Genomic DNA, 23,624 nt, shown 5'->3' with positions numbered 1-23,624 from the left:
AATGGTGGCACCTATAATAGTACTAACAATTGCCACAGATCCAACCACTAACAACACCAAAATAACAATGTTAACCCTGGAATTAGGCTGATTTTCATCAGGACTAGGATTTGGAGGACTTTCATCAGGACCTGGTTCTGCTTGAGGAATAAACAAAGCTACTTGTGCAATGTTGGATAGTTTTGATGTCAAATTGCTTTTATCCACACTTTGAATGGCAATAAAGATGTGAGTTGCATTTTCTTCTGAGATATTTCCCTGTTTAAATGCAAAGGTTTCTTTGGAGTTGGCTTCATTTGGTAACAGATCAGTAGTGTTTACTTGGAGAGCATTGTCAAAATTGTCTCTTAGATCCAGAATACTTCCACTTATTCTTATAATATACCACTGAACTAAGAAAAAAAAAATTACATGTAGTTCAGAAACTAGAGCATATAATGTTAAATTCCTTTTTATCTATTCTCCTCAAAATGTTTAGTTATGCAAAGCTTATACGTATAGCCAAAACCGTACTAATTTTTCTATGAGAGCTTAATTCTGATATGCTAAATACTATCTTCATTGTTTGAAAAGTGGGACCAGGTTAAAATGCATCATGTTTGATTGATTTGAAAATATCAGATTATAAAATTAATACTTCACTGAGTAGTCAATTAAAAATTGTTCTCCTCCCACCCACCTTTATACTCTTGCTTTTGCAAAGAGCACCTTTCACTTAATCAACACTACATGTCACTTCATCCTTACCTTTTCCAACATCAAAATTATCTCCTGGTGCTGTCCATGTTAAATTGATCTCATCTCCATTAAGTGTGGCCTCAAGATCTGTGATTTGACTTGGTGGGTACAGATCAGGCAAGGGAAGTTTTGAAATATTTGAAACTACAAATGCACCTCCAGATGCTGTTCTGGTGAAACTCTCCAAGGTTGTGTGAGTATCTTCATCAATTTCAACTCTTGGTGGATTCCCTTCAATTTTCCCTGCATTAAAATTTGCTATATTTAATGGCAAATCTCTACTAGTATTTTTAGAACTCAATGAATTGAATTCCTCATCCTACATCTCCCTGCTCCCTTTTCATACATATACACAATCACATTTTACTAAGTTTGGTGACAAAGTCATAGGCATCCAATTGGTGGCAGAATTTTTTTCTTTAGCATTCCTGACCACGATATTGTAGGATAGAATTATATAACATATCGCTTGGAATTAAGGCTGCACTGAATGGGAATAATGTTATATAATTCAATATGTGCCCTTAAAAACAAGAACTGCTTTATTTCTCAAATTATCTCCAAGCTAGGAATGAACCTGGGTAAATTTTTACTGTTTCCCTTTCAAATGCTTGAGGCAGGTTTTTCCCCTGCTCTCTGCTACAAGTGCTAAGGAATAATAGTTCAAGTTATATTCCAGTTGCCAACAGAGAACCCCTAAAAGTCACAAGGTAAGGAATGGACTGAAGGAAAGCTAACAAAGAATGCATACTTAATCCTTATCATCACCTTACTCTACACAGTTTCCCTTTTGACTTAACAAAACATCAAAATAAGTGTTTACTCATTTAGGTGTTTTTGTGAACTGAATCCAGTATCTATGTGAACTGAAGAATAAATTCTGCCACTAGCTTGTGCTTAGGTAAATAACATATTAGCATGTTTTCTTTATCTGAGTTAGAAATTTGACATATTGTTGTTAATATAGGTAAGGTGCTCCAAACTAATATAATAATGGCTGACATTTGTTGAGTGCTTACTAGATGCCAGACACTGTAAAAAGCTTAGCATAATTTGGAGGCAAACACAGTATGACTGAGAACTTCATTTCAGAAATGGGAAAAGCTGTACTTGAGTTGTAAAGTGTTTGAAGCCTTAATCATGTTAACTACAATTATTCAAACCAGATATCAGGTATCATTACTCACCATCCACTACCCATCCTGGTATATGTGCGGCTCTATTCAGTGGATGCCTTAAGTTTTGTGTGGTCACATTTGCTCCTCTATAAGCCCGTACTTTTAAGCTATATCTGCCATTTTCTGAATAAGCTATAAAATATCTGGAGTACACCCCATCATTCTTGAAAGAATCAGCACCTTATAATAAAAATGAAGGAATAAAATATTACTGTGAAGAAAAAAGAAAAATGTATGCATTTTCTAAGCCAAGCATATGGACTTTATAAGCATATCCCCTTGATTAGGCTCTCTATTTTGTGATTGACCCACTGGGGAATAGTTCTGTTATGCTTTACAAACCAGTATCTTCTTTAATTGATATATCATATATATATATATAATAAGTACCTTTACTTTATCAACTTCTATGCCGATTATTTTAGTACTCTTCTTACCATGTTTTAGCCAAATGGTTTTCTTGCAGTTCTTACTTTACCTAAACACATAATTATGTCATCTCCTGTTAAAAGCAAAAGGATTCACGCTAAAAAAACGTATCTTGGCATAACAATTTAATTCTCAGTATGTTTACCTAAAAATTACTTATTTTGACTTCTCTTCAACCACTCTTTGTGTGTGTGTGTGTGTGTGTGTGTGTGTGTGTGTGTGTGTGTGTTGTATCCTCACCTCTTGTTCTATGATCCATTAACTCTCTGGTCTGATAGTGGAAAACACCATCTATTATTATAATAAACATTTGGGGAGATCAGGAATATTGTATCATAAGTTTATGTCTTGATATCACCAGTACTAGAGTTATTCATTAAATTACAGACAAATTTCTCAGGGGGTTTAACACTCTAAGATAAAGGTTCTTCAACTGAGGTCCTTGGATGAGCACCATGTGCATGTCTCTTGATCATATTAGGAATGTCAATTACTTAGACCTTCTATGGAAGGGCCTAGCATTCTGTGTTATAACAAGCCCCTCAGGTGATTCCTTTGCATGCTAAAGTTTGAGAACCCCTGCTCCAAGTCATTGTTTATCACCAATACCTTCTTAGGTAAAGGCATTCCAAATTAGCTAAGTAGCCATCTGGTAAAACCTTTAGAAATGAAACAAGATGCTTTAACTTTTAATGTAGCTTGGGAGGGTTTAGGAAAAGGAAAAGTCAGGAAATAGTTGAGGAAAATATTATTATATCAGATGAAGGCACTGAGGTGCACCAAAGAACAATTTTACCTTATAAATTTTTACAGGGCAAACCCTGGTTGATTATATATTGACTGACATTGCAAGACACTGTTAGAACATTCTGACAACTCAGGAGGTTATCGATATGGTAATTTCCTTGCTTATGGTCCTTTCAAAAGAAGGATCAGTTTCCAGGACAATCCAGAGTCTAGGAAAAAGGTACTATTCACCCATATAGACCACGGCATGGCCAACTCTGTATCTTGTTTCCTGCCATTCAGACCTGGCATCTGATCTCTGGTGATATCTCTTGTCTGTTTTGGCTGTTCTACTTGCCCTTGGACCTTAGTTCCCAAGACTGTATCTTGCATTTTTTTTTCCAGCTGTTGGGAATTATTCTTGCCTGTTCTTCCGTCTCTGCCAGGGGCTCAAGTTCTATCATTTAATCCCATCTGGCTGCTTGTGCTTCACTCACTCTGGCTAGACTTTCTGATGATGTGCAACTAAGAAACTTGCTCAGAATTCTTGATGCTGTTCTCAGTCTCCTGAATGAGACGTTCTTGGTGAGTAACAGATATTGGTTGTCCAGATGACAAATAATAATGACAGTAAATAACATTTATTGAGTGCATACTATGTGCAGGACACTTGCTAAGTACTTTGTAGGTTTTATGTGGATAGAATTTCCTGCTGGTTCCGCTGTTCATCCATAATCTGCATCAGTTCTTCTGGAGTCTGTCCACTGCCCCACAATATTATAGGGACCCATAACATATCCTGAGTTATAAAACTACAGGCTTATTCACAAAAACCTGTGAGTTACCTGCACCATTATCCAAAAGTTCCAAAACTTCTATATTTCCGTTACTTGATTCAATGAAAGCAGTCACATTGGCTCCAAGAATTGGTACATGCCCTTGTAGAACTTCTGCATAAACAATCATTGGGCTGGGAAAACTGTTGGTGTCTTTATTCATTTTAGCATTCACTGTGATTGGAGGCACAGAAGAATTTGCTGCCTGAGAATTTACTGTCATAGTCAGTGTTTCTGGGTTTGCTTTGGCTTGAAGACTGTAGGTCCAAACACCCACCTAAAAATTCAATGGAAATATATTAAATATCCAAGATCAAGCTTTTCTGTGTTTTCATTGTCCAACTCTTAAATACATTTTATAAATATGTTACAGAGTAAACAAGTTTTGACAATTTTGAAGGTAAAAGGATGAGAATTGAGGCAGTTTAGATAGGGTATCCTGGCCGTTGTCATGCATGGTGTCTAAACTTTGGGAAATGTCAGCTAGGAAAAATAAGTTTGGGAAAGTTTGCTTTGGTCTTGGCCTTATTCTTTGACCTCAGAGTCCACAGATTCTAAGATCTGGTCGTGCTAATCAGGAATGACTGAATAACTATCTACACACCAAATTGCACACATTCTCTCTACATTGCTTCTTCAAAGTTATTCTTAGCCTACCTCATTTTTTCTCTTCTCTTTCTCCTAATGCATATGTTCTTTCTTTTTCCTGCCTCCATAATTTTCAGGACCACACAGGCGTAGAAAGTACATTTTATTTTATTGTAAATTTGAAGATGATACAAGTATTGACACCTATTGTTGTGATAGTAAACAATGTATTTTCAGCTACCAAAACAAATTTGCAAGGAAGTCTAAAAGCTGATTGCTTACCTTTGCAGTTCCTGGAATACTGAGATAGGCCATTTTGGAAACTGTGTCCACTGTGAAATTTCTCATTGGTGTTCCACTGGGGTCCCAGAGAGAAATAATGGGAGACTGTCTGGCCCATGTGATGAGAAAGAATGTGTCCTTTCCCACAGTGCTATCAATTATTACAGTGCCGTTCATCCAGGGATTATTGTTGAGTGTTAATCCTTTACTTTCAAGCTGTTTAAATATATTTTAAAAATTAATTACTGGAGAAGAGAGTAATTTTTTCTGTTTTCATTTTTAATGTAGTTTTTAATTTCTGGCTTGAGAACAAGCTTATGTAGGGCATACTACCTTAGGCTTGTGATCTCTGAAAGCTGATTGGGATGTGACAGTTGTCATCAGAAAGTGTAGAAATATAGAGTCTGAGGGAAGGACAGGGCATAATAAAGTCATTAAAGCAGGAGAATGGGTTTTATAGTTGGAGATATGGCCCTGTTATTTTTTTCCCAATTGTCTTTGAGGACACAGAAGAGAAGAATTAGCTATAGGGTGTGCGTGTATCACCCTAAGTTTATCCATCTTCATGATGACCTAAAAAATACTTATGGGTTGTGGCTAGAGTATTTGAGTAGAGATACAGTAAAAGGGGGCCTCAACGGAGAAAATCAAGATTAGCAAACTATGAGAGAAGCAAACAGGGCTATTTTCCTGATGTGAAATCTTGAAATAATTTTCACACATGATAGAGTGAGTAGCACTGGACAGTAAACAGTCCAAGAGGAGTAGAAAGAGGGCAAACTGTTTACAAAGATTGGAATCCTGAGAAGAGATGTGAAAGATAGGACCTTTCTCTGAGAAAAGCTTCAAAGAAAGTTTTTCAAGTCTTTGTGGATAGTTCTCAGTCAAGGAAAGCCAAGTTTATCCACGGATCAAGAAAGTACTTTCTAAAATGTGTCATTTCAGGAATGATGGGAAATCTCATTTCTATTCTAAACCAGTCTTTTAAACCAAAAATCCTCTCACACCAGTGCTTATAGAGGGGAATGAATTCTACCACTGCAACATCATTGCAATCACAAAAATCTCAGTTCTGTGTTAAGTGGACATGGCTTTGAGTAGACCATGTATTATTATTAAGTTAAATCTGAATGAGAGAGACTTTCAGGAAAGTCTAAGAAAATTAGAAAGCTTTGGCTACAGAGTAGTACTAGGGGAAAATAACTGAGTAAAGAGTGAGATGCAGCCTTTTCTCTGTATTCTAACTGCCACCATCCAAATCCAAGTTCTCATCTAAGATTATCGCAACATACCTCTAACTGTTCTCACGCTTCTCTCCCGAGACAAATTGAGGTTAATCTTTCAAAAATGTGTTTTCTTTTTATTTCTCTACTTCAACTATACAGTTTTTGAGTGAGGGGTGCAGATATTTCTGCCCCTTCCACATCATTTATAAAGCCATTCTCGAAACTTTAAGCATATCCTGCATGCAAACGTCTATTTTCTGGATGATTTCCCACATTCTACTTTTATATTTTAAAATTCCTTTGGAACATTCTACTTTAATGTTCCACCAGCCCCTCAAAATCTAAGGTTAAAACAGCAGAAAATAATATCCTCAAAATCAGTTCTCCCTTTTTATGTGTCAATTTTGTCATCATTTTCTCAGTCATACAGATGGAAACTTTCAGAAATGTACATTATTCTCCATCATTTTATTCTCCATACACCACCAAGCTAGATCTCAGATGAATTTTTAAACTGTTTTCAGGGCAAAGCTGCAAACCCAACCTCCAAACCAATCAGCACATATTATGTTAACTCTGAATCCTATACCTTCTTGCTCTTCATTGTTGAAGGGTAGAGGAAACTAGGTTTGTCTAGGTGATCATGGCAAGTTGATGGTGGGCAGTGACTTAATGAACTGTAAGATGGAATACAAGTGATACGCACTTGGTGGGAATGGATATTGATAGAAACAGAATTTTGTAAAAAATATTTTGAAAGAAACAGGCTATGCTGACATTTTACATGGTACATGAATTAAGAATGAAGAAAGGTGTAAAAACTTTTCAATCTAAATACAGAAAATGGTAGTGTTATTGATACGCAAATGAGAAAAGAAGTGGCATTCAGAAGACAGATGAATAAAATAAAAAGCCAGTGAAAAAAGTGGTTGAAGAAGTAAGATAAGCCCTAAATTTGTAGATATGCAATAGTTATTCACTGTCTTTTTTCTGATAAATTATTTCCAAGATACATGGCTTCCATCTCCAAACCAGATTCTTGAGTGAATTCATCTAATTCAAATCTATTTTACAGCAGTGAAGGGTGGGGGAAATCTTGGAAGAATGGAATTTTTTAATGCATTTATAGCAAAATGGATGCTAAATTATTGGACAAAATCTATTTTTGGCAGAAAAGTTAACAGTATTCAGTTTTGATGTTATCCCTTAACCAAGCTCTATAGGAAAAGAAAAAGAAAAAGTATACCTGCTACTTCACTACTTAATTTGGCCATATCTAAAGAATAACTTCTATTTCATATTGAGATTTTAATTTCAATTAAAAATTTACTTTGAGAAAAATACAGGACTCAAAACTTTTAACAACTGAATTATTTCTCTTTGTTATGGCTAAGTGTAAACACCAAAATCTGAGGGGTGGATTCTCTGACCTGAAGAGGCTGTTGGGAAATATCAGTGTTTCCTGATGCAAGGGCCCCAAAAGCATCAATGAGGCCATTGTTCTGGGCTTCATCTGAAGCAAAAAAATGGTTTCCTCCTAAAATGTAAATACATTAAATAGGTTTCTTTCTAGAAAACACATACTTACCACATTAATAAGGTAATAGGATAAACAAAATCATACTTTCAGTATGTATTATTAAAACAGAACAAAATCAGTCATGTGTAAAGATTAACAATGAAATATTAATTTAAAACTGTCATAACTAGAAAATGTAAGCTGCCTTTATACCTCACTGATAGAAATATTCCTGGCTGGAATGAATGGAATATTCATAGAATATGAAAGAAGATGTTACAGTTCCATATATTAAAGTTCATAGATCTTACAGCCCTTTAGCATAATTATTCACTTTTATTTAAGATACAGTTATAACAATTTTGGCTTTCAGATTTTTCAACCAAAGTGTGTCAGAATCAGTTTAGAAAGCTTAAAGAGCTGTCATATTGATGTATCCTTACAATAACTGGCAATGGAGAGATAGAAAAATGGTAAGCAATAGAGAAAAGTTCAAAAAAAGCATTACTTTAGAGGGATACTTGGGACAGAAATAAATTTTACAATGGTCACGAAAGTACTTTGAAATAATGGGAGTTTGTACAACTAAGCATTAAAAAGCAAGTATATATTTGGTAGCATTAGAATTCAACCCAATACAATAATTGATATTCATAATGTTACAGGTTTTGTTTATTCTACTACATTTAAGAAGGCACTGAAACATCTGGTCCATTTTCATTATATGTCTCTATATCTAAGATAGCATCTTCCCTGTAGTTCATCTAGAAATTTTGTTGTTATTTAGATTTATTCAGCCTGAGCCTCTGTTAATCCCATCTGCTCCCCAACCCTACCCCAAAGCCTCTGCTCCGGTTTCATGGATTTCCCAGTATCTCTCCATGTGCCTTACACTGTCATTCCAACATGATTTTTTTTTTTTTTTTTTGCTCATGACCTGATCATCTTTTCTCCTTTCTTCAGAAGAAGTAAACACCTTGTTCATGGCCCAGCTCAGAAGTCATCTCATCTCTCATGCCTTCTTTCTCTGACTCTGTACAACCCTGGGAGAATTAATGGCTTCCCCTGCTCACATTGTGCTTTATTTCTATATATTTATCCTGTCATGGAGGGATGTTATCTGATTATGCTATCTGATTAGAAGTTTTATTTGTCTCTTCAGCCAGCTGGACTGTGAGCACCTTGAAAACAGAGAGCAGGTCTGGTTTGACTCTGGTTCCAAGGTCCTGGCATAGCACCCACAGGGCAAGAGCTTGAGAGAAATTGTTCAGTTGTTAGCCTTTACACTTATGCATTGCTGTCAAAGGACAATAATATATAGATCATATTTCACCTGTTAAAGTGCTCATCTCTATGACTGCTTGATCAGCAGATGGTCCCAAAGCAATCAAATGAATGATAGCTCCACTTTGTTTCACTTCATCAATACAATTCTTTGCAGAGTTATCCTCCCCATCAGTCAGCAGGACAATTTCAGATCCATCTATTTGGGGGTGAATTTCTCTAACTACCTGCAAATGTAATGACAGCATAATTATAAGTGTTCCAAGATCAAAAGACTTATGAGATATTAGAAAAAATGTGCAAAGAAATTAAACAAAAGTGTGCAGAAGAGATAGCTTCTCTTTTAAAATCAGATTCTGTAATCAACAATTTTTAGGCGAACATAAACATGATTTTATTTTCTGTCTATCTGCCTCGGGAATGCTTGCTCAAATGAAGTTATGTGGGTGCAGGGCTGTGGAAAATTCTATTTGGATTAAATAATAATGCCATCTCAGTCTGAGGACTCAGGTCAACCAGACATCAAAAATATAATTGCAGAATGTGGCATTAAATATGTCTCTGTTTTCTCTGACTGGACTGCCCTCTAACAAGCCATTAGTGTATAAAGTCTGTTGCATATACAGCTAGATGCATTAAAACTCCACCTCAACATTTAAAAAAAGTTAATGATTCCAAATTAGGGAACCTTTAATATAAAGAAAAGATATAGAAAGTTCTAAGCAGGTCAATGTTAGGGATCTTGTTATATAACTTTTGTTTTACTTCTAATAGTAAAGAGCACAAGACTAAGGGTATTGGTGGTGCTTAGAGAATACATGGATTATATTTATTTAAATTGAGTTCTATTTGTGGTTTGGACCCATTTATTATAAAGCCAAACAGTTTGAAACTCAGAGTTCTGAATCTAGGTGCCTATAAGAGAGGGTAAAAAGAATTTATCCCAGGATAGCAACTATATTTCATCGCTGACAGCTTTAATTCGTAGTGGATTCTTGGTACACCATTTTGAGAAACTGAGTGCATGCCAAAGGGAAACAAATGACAGATTATCAGTGGCTTTCGTGAATTCGGAGTGGAGGTGTGTGTAGATTTGTAGAAGAGGACTTGGAATTTAGATACTCCTAATAAAGCTGGCATCAGGGAACAAAGGGACCAGCTTCATTTCAATTTTTTGCATGTTTTTAGACAAATGATGGCTAACATATGTTGTAATATATGTGAAATATGCTTTGACATACATTAAAATCACACTAAAATAGGAAATTCTTTAATACATTCATTGCATTTATACAGCATCCCCATCACGTTCCCCCTGCATGTTTGGGTGAAATATATAATATATTTGTGAATCTTATTTTTATCCAGATGTATATGACCCTTGTCATTATTATGGCATTTGTGAAATATATATATTTACTCTCTATAAAAGATATTGTTCTACATACATAAATGTAGTATTTCATTTAACCTTCATTATAGTCCTATGAGGTAGGCATTCTTGTTTTCCTATATTCCATAGATAAGGCACTGGGAATCCAAAGAGACTGAAAACTTTACCCAAGATCACTTAGTAAGTAGTAGAGCCAGTACTCTGATGTTACTTCCTGACCCTATGACTAACGGCCCCTGCTACATCTACTTTAATAAACATCAGTTTTCCCCAACTTAGTGTCACAGAAACTGAAATGAAGATTGGCCCAAAATGGAATCATACCATATAACTTGCTTCATTGTCTAAAAAAATTGAGTTTTGTTGACCAAGCACATGTATTTATTTAATACTTATTGAGCACTGACTACTGCATGGTGTAACAAGACAGAAAAAGTCCCTGACCTCATTGGGATTATACTCTAGTGGCATTTTAATAGTCAGTTATTCATCTGTTTATTCATTGATTTACTGATTCATTAAAAATCATTAAATGAATTTTTTTCTATGGGTTTAGTTCATCCTGCACTTCTTAGGATTAGTCATGTTAAAATTAGGCAGCGGGTATGTGTGGCAGCATTTGGCATAAAAATGTCCTAATCATAAAAAAAGAAAGGAACTAGGTAAGGGGGATTAAAAGGTACTCACTTGCAGTTATAAAGTAAATAAGTGATGGAGATATAATGTACAGCATAGGGAATATAGCTACCAATATTGTAATAACTTTGTATGATGATAGGTAGTAACTAGACTTGTCATGGGGATCATTTCATAATTTCATAAAAATATCAAATCACTCTGAAACTAATATGATATTGGATGTCAGTTATACTTTAATTTTTTAAAAAAGAAGAAACTATATTTGCAATATGATTTTCACCTGAAATGCTGATTTAATTCCGGCACAGATGGAAGTTCCTCCATTAGCTGCTGTAGGTAAGCTCTCCAAGAGCTTGTTTCTTTCTTTGCTGCTTATTATTTGGATTAGATTACTTTTCACATTGGCAGTACTATCAAAGTGCACCATCCCCACCCAGGATCCATTTTCAATGGTCTGCAGCAGGAAGTGTTTTGCTGCTTGGTTCATTCGATTTAGGCGATTAAAACTCTGAATAAAAAAAAAAAATCAAGAAAACAACCAAGGGGTTTTCAATTGGAAAATAATTGCAGATCACACAAAATGAGTGAATAAAATTTGTCATTGATTTTTTATCAATGGTAATTGGTATTATTAAAGAAGGCAATTTTCTTTTAATTGATAAAATTGAAAAATATAGTTGTATTATAGAACACATATGGTATAGTAAGGAACATAGGCTTTAGCTAGAGCTGATTCTTGGCTGCTAAGCACCCAAATTAGAGGTGGAGGGTAGGGTGGGGGTTGGGTTGCAATTGTGAGGTGATGACTTACCGCTTAGAGACTGCCTAATAACTCCTGAGATCCTCTGTTCCAGTTGTATCAAGATGAAACCACTCCCCAGGTCCCACAGTATCAAACCAGACTTATCATGGACTCCATCTAGAAATGGAAGTCTCCCTATCCACTTGGGGACATCCCAAAAGATGAAACGTACTCAAGCTGCAGCTATATTTTGAGAGGCCCAGTCCCTACTGCCCCCCCCCCCCTTACCCCTTCTGCTTCTAACCTCTCCCCACCACTTTCCCACCAATGGATTAATTGGAATTGGTTCTTTGACAACTCATTAAAACTCACATCCCTCTTTCCTAGGTGAATGCTCAATGTAAGCCTCTTCGTACGTTTGTCTTTTCCAGATCCTCAACACCAACTGATCTGTGAAACCTCCCCCCAACAAACATCCAAATTTCCCTCTGAACTCTCTAGAACCAACCCACAGTGAAAAACTTCTCTTACATTTCCATCTTTGAGGGCTCTCTCTCTACCACTTTGTTTTACCTTTAAACTTAGCTTTGCCCACATCTTGTCCAAAGGAGGCTGCTCACCTTTTCCTAATAAGGAACTCTATCTCTCCTCAGCAACACTTCCTAGAACACTTCTATGTATAGGTGTCTAGCATTCTGATGTTCTTTCTGAAACTTGCTATTGAGGATTATTTCATTCAGCTGCACCATCTTCTGTGCTTTTCAGTAACCACTCAACTGAGTGGTTTGTTGGAGACATTCACCTTGATCTTCAGCATGCTCTGTTCTGCTTCTAATGTGACATCCTTCTGAGTGCCTTATCACATTATGTTTGCTCATTTGTAGTCCATTTCAACAATTATTTATTGAGTGCTTATATGAGATAAACACTATTTTAGGTAACAGGGATGCAGAGATGAGTAAGACACTGTTTTAAGTCCTAGAGAACTAGTCTAATGGGAGAGAAATGTGTAATTACAATATGATATATAGTAATAGAGGTTTGCACAGGTCATGACAGGAAACCAGCAGAAGGCCCGTTAGCCCAGTCTAGAAGCCCAGCCCATCTCCTCCTGGACGAAATGGGTGCCTCTACCAAACTTGAACAATATGTATGAGTTAGCCAGGTAATGGAAAGGGAGAGAACATTTTCTCTATTCAGCAGCGAATTCTTCAAGGATGTGAGTTTGTACTCCTAGACCCTGGCACAATGCCTTCCATTCCTTGAATGATAGTAGAGGGAATAAATGGCTGAATCTGACTGTATCTTTATTATGGTGGTACTTTTGGTCTGTGGCTTCGAGCATAAAGGGGTCATTTATATAGATGATGCAAATAAGGTAAAGGCATGTTAACAGTTCTCCTGGCTGATCTTGTTCCTTGACTTGAAATGGAGTTCAGAGGCCCCAATCTACTCTCTCCTTATGTCTGTTAAGTATTTCCAGTAGATAACAGAGACAAGGTTAGAAAGCATGCCCATATTAAAAATCTTTAGTACTGATCTTCTAACTAAGGCTTTACTAAAGGATCTAAAAGTACTCCTCAATAAACTCTCCATTTTCTGGGGTTGGATATTGAGTTAGGTCTTTTTAACTCCATTGCCACACTTTTTCATTACAATATTCACTGCTCCTCTTGAGATCATGGTCATAGGAGGTAACAGTATTTATGCCACCATGCAATTTAGAACAAGCAGGTAGTGTTTAGAGTATTCTTAGCTATTCAATCACTTTCATGTCCCTATATCCAGGAACAAATCGGCCCACAGACTTACATTCATGCTTCCAGACTTATCAAGAACTAAGCATGCAATTCTTTCTCTGATCTTCAGCAATGAGAAGACAGGTGGAGGGGGTGGTGCCTCCATAGATGTTGTGTTCTTAAAGTCCTCAGAATTGCTGATCACCTCCCACGTACTTCTGGAATTGCACATTTTGTTTTGTAGGCTTGGAGCTTCTTGGTTATGGTTTTTTTTATTACAGAATTCAACAACCTAAAAGATTAATAAAATGAAAAAAACCTTTACATACAATGTATTTAAAAATTCAACTACAAATCTGAAAAATTAAAAATGTTCTTGGCAAACATGTTGTTTATTTAATGAAAGAAGATTCACTGAGGAATCATATAATAGTAATATGAATTTTGAATAATTGTAATAACAGGTAACACTAGTTGAGTGCTTACTATGTGCCAGTTAATGTTTAAAGAACTCTATATTAATATATCTAATCTCTCAGGAAACCTGCACAGGTATTTTGTAAACTTGATAACATATCCTTTGAATATAAATATATGCTCTGAACTCACAATTGGCATACTTACAGAATTAATACCTTGCATAAACATTATGGATGCCTTTTCAGTTTGATCTTTATCAGGGAAGAATTGACAATCTTTTTCATACAGTTTTGTCTTAGAATCAATTCTGCATCCTCTAGTTGTACAACTGTTCCCTTGACACTTATAAACTCTATTTATACCAGTAATACCTGTGGAACATCTGAAAATATATAACAGTTAGTCTTTGAGGCAACTTAACAATCAAAATGTTTGAAAATCTTAAGTAATCTTTCCATCAAGATTTTCTTTGTTCTTATTTATGTACCGCACACATCTTGTTTTTGGCAGCAACATTTAAGTGTTCCTATCAGAGCAGTTACCTGTTTTTCAAGAAATTGCAGAAAGAAATTTTAAGTGGGATGTCTAGTATATGTAATGGCTGAGTTCCCTGTTGGGATTAAAGTTGCTGCTGTCCTGTTAAACCCAATGGCTGGGGACTCCCCTTTTCCAAATATCTCTTCTGGTGGCCTTGTGATGATAAATGCACTGCAGGCATCTGGACAAGGCAACTTGTGAAAACACTTACTCTTGGTGCCACCTCAGCTTGAAGTTCTTTGTAAGATTCTTCTCAAAGAAAATATCTCCAAAAGAATGGGATGTGGCATAGTTACAAATATTTTGTTTTTTCAAGGAGCATTTTTATCTAAAGCAAAATGTGGCTTGAAGGAAAGACTAAGGTACTGCCTAGGACAGTAGTCACTACTGGTGGGGTTATTTTAGATGTATGTTTTATTGCATGGAATTGGCCACAGGTAGCAGTGATTACAATAAATATGCTGGAATGTGAATATTATCCCATCTTTTCAATGTGTTTCCATTTCAAATTTAAGAAGCAATTACTAGATTTCATTCAGTTATTTAGAGTCTTCTAAATATGTGTATGCCTCTTACTCCCCAGAACTCCATGAACATAATGTTATCTACACTAACAACCATGATGAATATTCTTTAGCAGAGACTAGACATTTAGGGGGAATATGGTGTAAACAAATGTAATCAATGTAATACTCCTTAAACATGTGTGCTGCAACTGGTGAAGCAAATGGGCAAAGGAAGGGACTTCAATGAAATCAAGTATCTTTCAATTTGTGCATTTTTGGTAAGTCCACAGACCTTGCAGGGCATCTAAGATTGAGTAAGCTGATGGCATCTAATTTTAAACCAATTACCAACAACCATTTTGCTGTATTGATCTTAGAACTAACAGGATTGTCTATTATTAACTGTGATGTTAGATTGGTATTTTTAAATGAATTTTACAAAACCCAAGAAATCCTTAATTGGCCCTTTGAAAGTTGATTTCTTATTGAGCTTGCATTTACCACTATTTTTTAACCACTTTTTTCATTCTTGTGTAGTATAAATTATTTTGATTTGCCATATACTATACAACCCTTTACACAGAGTACAACTCCAGCACAAATGAGTTCTGGCAGCTATGGTAGAGAGGTATAAAAATATGCCAAATCGCTACCAAATGCTCTTGAAGTTATGTGTATTTTGAATGGAAAATCAGCTACTTTAAGGTACATCTTCTAAAAACAAAACAAAAACAAAAACAAAGAAACAGACACACTGTTTTGTGATATAGCATCTATTATCTGCATCGGGATAAAAAAAATTATTGGCATTTAAAAGAAATAGAACTAAGGAAAATAAGAAGATATAGCCTGGAGTAATTAAGAAAATTTCAATGTTCATACCTTGTTGCTTCAATTTTCTTTGACTTAGCACTGTAGAAAGGCTCATCTTCATTGTACTCATCAAACACTCCCCAGCGGAGATGGGCCCACTCATGGACAAGCAGTCTATCTGTAGGAAAATATTTCAAATATATGATCATAATTCAAGTGACAAAATTTGTCCCTCAAATATTTTAACAAACTGTTTCAGTCAAAAAGTTATATTTAGGTTTTAAATAACTGCTAACATTTGTATTTTTATTTATAAAAAACATGTTGCATTACATTATATAGTATATTATGTTTTTATTACACAACATGTTACATCAAGAAAACATTTATGATATGTATGCTATGAACAAAATAGTCTGAGCTTTGGCGCTTGGGGGGCAAAAAGTCTTAGTTGTTACAATGGTTTTTAGCGCTACAAAGCTTGCTTTTACCGAAACATAAATGGATATATAACATATCTTTGGTATTAATATTTCACTAGGATGTGATTAGTTAAAAGATGTGAATGGCTCAGTCAGTTGAGTGTCCAACTCTTGATTTCAGCTCTGGTCTAATCTCACAGTTCGTGAGTTCAAGCCCCGGGTCCGGGTCTGTGCTGACTGCGTGGAACCTGCTTAGGATTTTCTCTTTCCCTTTCTCTCTGCCCCTCCCTCCCTCTCAAAATAAATAAATAAAGTTAAAAAAAAAAGTCTATAAATTCTCTTGAGGGAGTGGATAATGAAAAAAAAAGCGTTGAAAACGCTTCCCTCTCAAAATAAATAAATAAAGTTTAAAAAAAAGTCTATAAATTCTCTTGAGGGAGTGGATAATGAAAAAAAAAGCGTTGAAAAACACTGCTATAGACCATAGATAATTTGGGGGGATGTCCAAATAAAGTGATTAATTTATAGTACTTAACACACAAAGCATTGATTATGTGAAGATAATTATTATTAATTATACATATTTAGCATATGTTATTACTAGATAATACAAAGTATTAGGCTCTAGGCACTAGATATGCAAAGTACTAGGTACTAGGACATACAAAGATGAATAAGATGTAGTCTTTGACTACGAAAAGCTCAAAGAGAGGGATTTGTAATTAAAAAAATTTTTTTTTCTGCTAAGGATTTTAGGGTAAATGGAAGAATAAAGGTAAATCCGTAGCTTGAAATTCTGGAAGAAGAAACAAGTAGATTTCAGTTTTAGCAATATTAGGAAAAACTTCAGAGGAAATAGCAATGGAGAAGAGGAATTCAGAAATACGTTTGTTCTGCTACCATGTATATTTCTCTAACTCAAATTAACTCAGGAGATCTAAACATAGAGGGGAAGTGTCAGAATTATGCAAAAGTCACATTTCTTCTTTAAGTCCTTACTACTCAAAATATGTTCATTGGACCAGAAGCATCAGCATCACCTGGCAGCTAACAAGAAATGTAGAATCTTAGACCAACGTTAGATCTACTGAATCAGAATCTGCATATTAACAAGATCCTTAAATTACTACTCTATGCATTGAACTATAAAAACACTGGCTTAAGGTTTTCTAGGCAAATGGAAACATTAGAAGGAAAAAGCCTCTCATGCCCACTATAATTTGCTAAGAGAGTAGATTTCAGGTGCTATCACCACAAATATGAAATAAAAGGGAAGGGAAGGGTAGGGAACTATGTGAGGAGATGATATGTTAATTAGCTTGACTATAGGGCCCGATTTTCTCAATCAAGGCATCTGTTGATGTGATTGAAAGGGTAGTTAGAGATCTTGGGAAAAATGGTAGAAGTTTTAGAACAGCTGCTATGGGGAAGGAGAAAGGAAGCCAAGAAGAGACAAGTACAAGTATTGTTGAGTAACTTTGAGGGCTTCCCTGAGCTTGGGAAATCTGCTTATATAATGATATCATTAGTTTTATAATTTTCTTTAATAGTCTTGGAAGTACATTAACAGAAGCCAAAGAAAACTGGCTCGAAACTCAGTACACAGGATTTGGCAAGTTGAATGAAACATAGTATATGAATGGTGAGGGATTTGAGGTATATATACTTATAGTTGAAAGAACTAATTTTGCTGGATATGCCAGCTAGGAAAGAGAGTATATCTTAGAAAGGTGCAAAGGATTAGAGGTGTCAAAGGGAACAGTCATGGTCAGGCTAAAGTTTGAGGGAGAGGTAAGATTAGGTTGGGATGGGATGGTATGGGATGATGGAACTTTCAAGTTGGGGTGGAGAATAGGTCTAGGTGACTGAGGACCAGGGCTAGCTGAATGTTTGACAGAAACAAGAGACTTAATGTGTACTCATTGGAAGGGCAGTGGGAGAGAGAGATTGTGGGGTATGTGGATTTAGGTAGGTTTTCACTTAGTAGTGGCATGTGAGTTGGATCTTCCTTTAATAATGATTTGCATTTTTTAAATGCAAAAAAATATACTTTAGTTCCTTTGAAACAATGATTTTTAACTTTTAGATAGAACTAGATGAAATTGTCCTTGATCTAGGTAAAAATAATCAGTTATAGACATGTTCACCTGGTTTAGCCAAATAGGTTGCTTAATAATATCAGCAACTAACAGCCTATGAATGTTTTCTCTTGGCCAGAAACTGACATCCTGGCTCGTTTCAGCTTGCCATACATCTGTCTTCCATGGAGGCGGCTTATGATTGATTAATATCCAGCTGTGGAGAACTGAAAAAAATTAAATCTAAAAAGTACACCTTAAAAATTTTATTATTGCCCTGTGTTCAAATTTCTGTTGATGTTGTACTGAGTATCTAACTCAGTGTTCACAACAATTCTACAAGACAGGAAACTTTTATTTACTGTATTATAGGAAATAACAACAGAGAAACTAGGTCATTTGTCCGAGGTCACACACAATTGGTAAGTCAGTATTTGAATTTAGAGACTCTGGCTCCAAGGCTTGGGCACATCCATAACCTGGATACAAAGATGCTTGTTAGAATAATTTGCAACACATGTATTCTAACAAAAATTCCTACCTGATGGTCCATATTCATTTTGTTTTTTTCCAAGTACAAAGTCAGGGGTGAAATGAATGTATTCTCCTTTTTCTTCACAGGCTGTGAACTGCTTGGTATATGGTTCATCTCTACCTGGGAGGGTAGGTGGTGCAACTAAAACATCGGCCTGAGAATGTTCAAAAATATTTTTAAAACATCAGAAATAGAAATGATAACAGTCTTAAACACTCTAAGACAATCAATGTGCTGAAAAACTGGGGATCACCAGAAAATATAATTTTTTAAAAGAAGCTTTTTGACTCTTACGTGTTTGTAGCTTTCATGTTTTGGCCTCTTGTATTGTGAGTTTTCCTTCCAGCTGTTAGGAATTAGTATTGATACATTTTTGAAAAAAAATCTTTTTTCTGTGGCTTCAAACAGGTAAGTAGAAGCTGTAGTCACCATACCCTATTGTTAAAGGAAAAAAAAAATGTGAGTATGGCCAAGTAGCAATGGACCAAATGGGCAGAGTTTCATCACAGGCATTTCCCAATTTAAGAGTGGACACACAAAGCAGCTGACTAGGGAGCAGGTCTCTGCCTCAGAGTTCCAGTTCTGCCACCTGTCAGTCCAAAATTATATCTTAATCTTACACATCACAGGCTTTGAATTTTCTGTAACCCTTCATCAAAGGGCAATTGCTTCTCTTGAGTGTTAAAAGAAATTACATAAAATGACAAAGACACAGACTTCAGAGTCATCTACTGGGTTCCAATATTGGCATTAGTACCTTCTGGGTAATAGAGGTTGGACAGTTTAACACTCCGAAGCTCAGTTTCTTCATCTCTTAAATGGACTATTACAACCTTTCTTTAGCATTAACATAAACACGAAATGAGTTATAAAGTGCTGTACACGTAGACAGTCATAAAACTGTCTGATATCATCACTGTTAATAAGTCTCATTACAGAGCAGCCTTAGCTGATGCAAGCTGAGGAGAACAGTCTGTAGCAATGGATCTTAGGGAGAGGTTTTTTATTATACTCCCACCCCCCAGGAGAGACAGTTGGATTGGGAACTGGGGAGTGGAGTGATAGCAAAATTCATAAGAGATGCAGAGCTTTGTGAATCATAGACAGAGCTTGATGCTCTGCCAACAAGATAAAAATAGTATCACTTTATACTGTTCAGTATCCTGAACCCAAAGGTATAATGATTAATAAGGGAGATAGTCCCTTTCTAGAACTCACTGTCTAATGGGGGAAATGGATGAATGCTTCTTAATGGAGATCTATTCTGCATAATCAAAACTACTGAATAATTGAAGGATATTGGGTGCTAGATGAAAATGTCAAACTCTTCATCTTGTCGGCAACATTCCAGTCTGCAGTGTTGTTTCCTTCATGGTGGGCTCTTTTCCTCCATGATGCTTCCTGACTTGACATAAGCCCACAATAGAATTTTTCTTCTTCAGGAATCCCAGGACTCTGTATCTTGTTCTCTTAAAGAGTCCAGTGTGCTTACTCAATACATTAAATAGATCAGCAAACTAATTGGGTTTAGAGCCATAGATCAGTCAGAAGCCAGAGTGCACAGAACTGAAGACCCAAAGAACTGGCTAGGAGTTAGTAAAAGGGCTTCAGAGATCTCTTAAAGTAGATTGGAAATTACTGGCCTAAAGCAACTTTTCTCTAAGGATGGCTTTCCTCCTTTTTTTTTTTTTAATATTCAGATCTCACCAGTTGTCACATTTTGCTTCAAGTGACGACTATCTATGTTTCTATGAGATAAAAATATATAGGGTGATTTGAATTGTGGTGCGTATTTGAAAAGTAGGGTTGCTACGTTTGTGTAGGTTGTGCATTCTACAACTCCAAGGGATTCCATTTACTTTGTAGTTTCCATAGCTCTATGCATCTGCCTTGGGTAGTGGTATGTTCTGAGGTCATTGAGGGATTTCATAGATCCTATATCAGATGACTATGATCCCCTACGGCATACTAGGGTAGCTAATAATGATTCTCATAGGCTTTCCAAGGAAAATTTCTGTAACATTCCTTCTAAATTCCATCTCAGAATTCCTATATTATCCTAGTTGGATCAAAGATGATTAATATTATCAATATTTCAAAAAATAAGTACTTTCAAACCAAAAAGACACATGAATAAAAGGAATAAGGAAAGGTGACAGTTAACATCTCAGGTTATGAATTGTGAGTTAATTCAGCATGAATGTTATTACGGTCAGATGGTATCCCCAGAGTAAGGTTATATCTACAAGTTGATTCACTAGTTACAAAAAAAGAGTAATTTTTGTCATCTTGTACAAGCCAGAACTCAAACCCACATCTGTCAGCCTTCAAATCCCATGGGTTGGATCTCAGCTCTAATTGTGCTATTTAATGTGATCTCAAAAAAATATTTACTCTCCAAATACCAGTTTTTTCTTCTGTATAATGTGGATGAGAGAATTTTACAAGGTTGCCTGGTAATATAAATGCAAGGACTGTTCAGAGGGCTGGGAGAATGTCAGGAAACATTGTGTAATCTAGGCATATCTACTAATAGTTGAACTTTTACTTGTGGTGTTTGATAGAGGACATTTTAATATTTTTTTTTTGCCACTGCAAAGTAATTTTTCCAAATACTGACTTCTGATGGTCAGAAAAGTTTGAAACTGACTCTTCCTGAACACTAAGAAGCCATCATGCAGAATTAGCTGAGACACGGTCAACCCTATCTAGAATGAACTGCTATTGAAGCCTCTGTTCTTCAGTAAAAGAATTTTTATATCCCCCTGGAATTCAAAAGGTATCAACAAATGAACACTGCTATTCTGCAAGAGTTTATTCAGAGTGAATGATAAATGGCAGCCACAGAATCACCATCTCACCACCCAGGTCCAGCCCATCAGTCTCTAATGGATAGCAACACACATGTAAAAGGCTAAATCAGTGAGCCTAAGGACACGGTACTAGAGGAACTGAATGTAAGGAATTAGTAAATGTTGATGTCAGAGACCAGGAGAGCTGATTTGCATGGCTGTTAACACCAATTTCTATTGCTTGAAATGTTATAGTTGGTAGAAACTTTAGAAATCAAATTTCTCCTTTTAGGCTTGGAGCCTTTCTCTTCTCCATCTGCACTTTATAGTGAACTCATTTATTACCATGACTTTAAATCTTGTCTACATGCTGATGAGTCCCCAATTTTTATCTCCAGCCAGTTTTTCCCCTTGAATTCAGATTCTTATGTATATCTATGTGTGTATCTAATAAGCATCTCAAATTCAAAATGCCTCAAACTAACTCCTGATCTCCCATCTGCCACATTATTTTCACTTATAGTCTACCTTTTTCAACTGATGATAATTCCATCCTTCCAAGTGTTCAGGCCAAAAGTCTTGGAGTCTTCTTTGACTTCTATTTTCCCTCCTCCTCTCCACCTCCCCCCAACCCCCATCTAAACCATCAGCAAATTTGTCTATAATACCCTCAGAATATGTTCCTCATACCACTTTAATGATCTCTATCACAATATCCCTGTCCTTCATCATCATTACTTCTCACCTGCAACTGCTTCCTACCTGCACCACATCTCTGTGCTGCAATGGGACTTATGTAGGATGAGTGACAAGTGGAAGCCCTCTACAGAATTCCTTCAATACTGCAGTCAGAGTGATCCCAGAACATGCATGAGAGAGCACACTCCTCCTCTGCTCAGAATCCTTTTGTGGATTCCCATGGCACTCAGAAGTAAAAGCCCAAGTCTTTCCAGTGGTCTGGGTCCTTTATGTCTCCATGTTGGGCTCTCCCTACCCTTCTTCCTGTTCATCACCTCCTGATGGTCACTTCAAGCATGTTTGCTGTACCTACTGTTCCCTCCCCGAGGTTTTCAATGGGTTCTTCCCTCACTCATCTCAGGTCTCCGCTCAGATGTCTACATCAACAGTGAGGTCTTTCCTGACTGCCCTACATGAAATAGTAATGAACATTCTCCTCCCACCCAGCTCCAACACTGCCTATCCCAATATGTTGATTTATTTTACTTCATGGAAACCCATTACCATCTGACCTGCTATACTTTTACATGTTTTTATTATCTATATCATCTAAAAAGAATGTGTACTGCACGAGGGTAAGGAATTGTTCACTGTTGTCACTCCCTGACATGTCATAAGTATTCATTAAATAATTGTTTAAAGAACAGATGAGTCCAACTGTTCATTTACAGATGAAGAAACTGAGGATCAGGGAGGCCCTGTGCCCTGTGTTTGGTCTTATGGTGAGACAGGGTAGAACCCTATTAAAACTTTCCATTTCCTCTGCCACTCTGGTATTGTCTTCACTGTACCATGCTGCTTTTAAACTTCCTGTAGCATTCAGAAGTTTCCACAATAATTAACTACTAACTTTTTTCTTCTCCACAATTCAAACAGAAGAAATCCCATTCTTTTTCTTACCTTTATCTCTTCAATTATTTTTCCATCTTCTGGCACATGAGGGTCTATAGCGATGATAATGCCTTCATAGCCATTGTTATTCAGCTGAACAAGGGAAGTATTGGACCCCTGCAGCAGGTATAGCACTAAGAGGAAGACAAAATCTAATAACCCCATTGTTCTTGTCAAAGCATTCCTGGCCCAAAGTTGGTTTGTTCAAAAGGCTTTTCTTTCACTTTGTTTCTCTCTCCATATATATAGCCCTAAACCTTATCAATGTCAGCTGATAATGGGACGTTGCTTGTATAAAGGTCAATGTTACATATGTAAAATGTTTGATGTCAGTTTACGTAATCATTTTATTGTATGTTGTTATAAAAGTGATCTAAAACATAGAAGAGATTGATCTTTTTATAAAAAATTACACATATTCCTCTTGGAACATTTTTTTTATATTTTCTAATTCTGGTTTATTTCCTACGTATAGACATATAACTTGTATTTTCTGTACAGTACAATGTAAAAATTAAAAAAAATTTATAATGAAATGAGTAGAAAAAATAATGGTAAGATTGTTATTCAGTT

General features: G+C 36.1%; 1 protein-coding gene across 1 annotated transcript; it reads right to left on the bottom strand.

Annotated features, from left to right (window-relative positions):
* CLCA4 (chloride channel accessory 4) lies at nucleotides 1–23,216 on the bottom strand (the record flags this gene model as incomplete). Its single annotated transcript, XM_030323651.1, has 14 exons — nucleotides 23,061–23,216; nucleotides 18,925–19,065; nucleotides 18,637–18,784; nucleotides 15,665–15,773; nucleotides 13,944–14,121; nucleotides 13,393–13,611; nucleotides 11,119–11,346; nucleotides 8,856–9,033; nucleotides 7,434–7,540; nucleotides 4,778–4,993; nucleotides 3,917–4,184; nucleotides 1,926–2,096; nucleotides 748–981; nucleotides 1–392 (listed from the first exon to the last, which is right to left on the bottom strand). Coding segments are annotated over exons 1-14 (2,745 nt in total), but the record flags the coding sequence as incomplete, so codon positions are not given.
* Nucleotides 23,217–23,624: the final 408 nt, after the last annotated feature.

Source organism: Lynx canadensis, chromosome C1 (assembly GCF_007474595.2).
Source record: "Lynx canadensis isolate LIC74 chromosome C1, mLynCan4.pri.v2, whole genome shotgun sequence".
Lineage (NCBI taxonomy): Eukaryota > Metazoa > Chordata > Mammalia > Carnivora > Felidae > Lynx > Lynx canadensis.
Note: the sequence above shows the minus strand (reverse complement) of the source record. Positions and strands in the feature narration are given on the sequence as shown.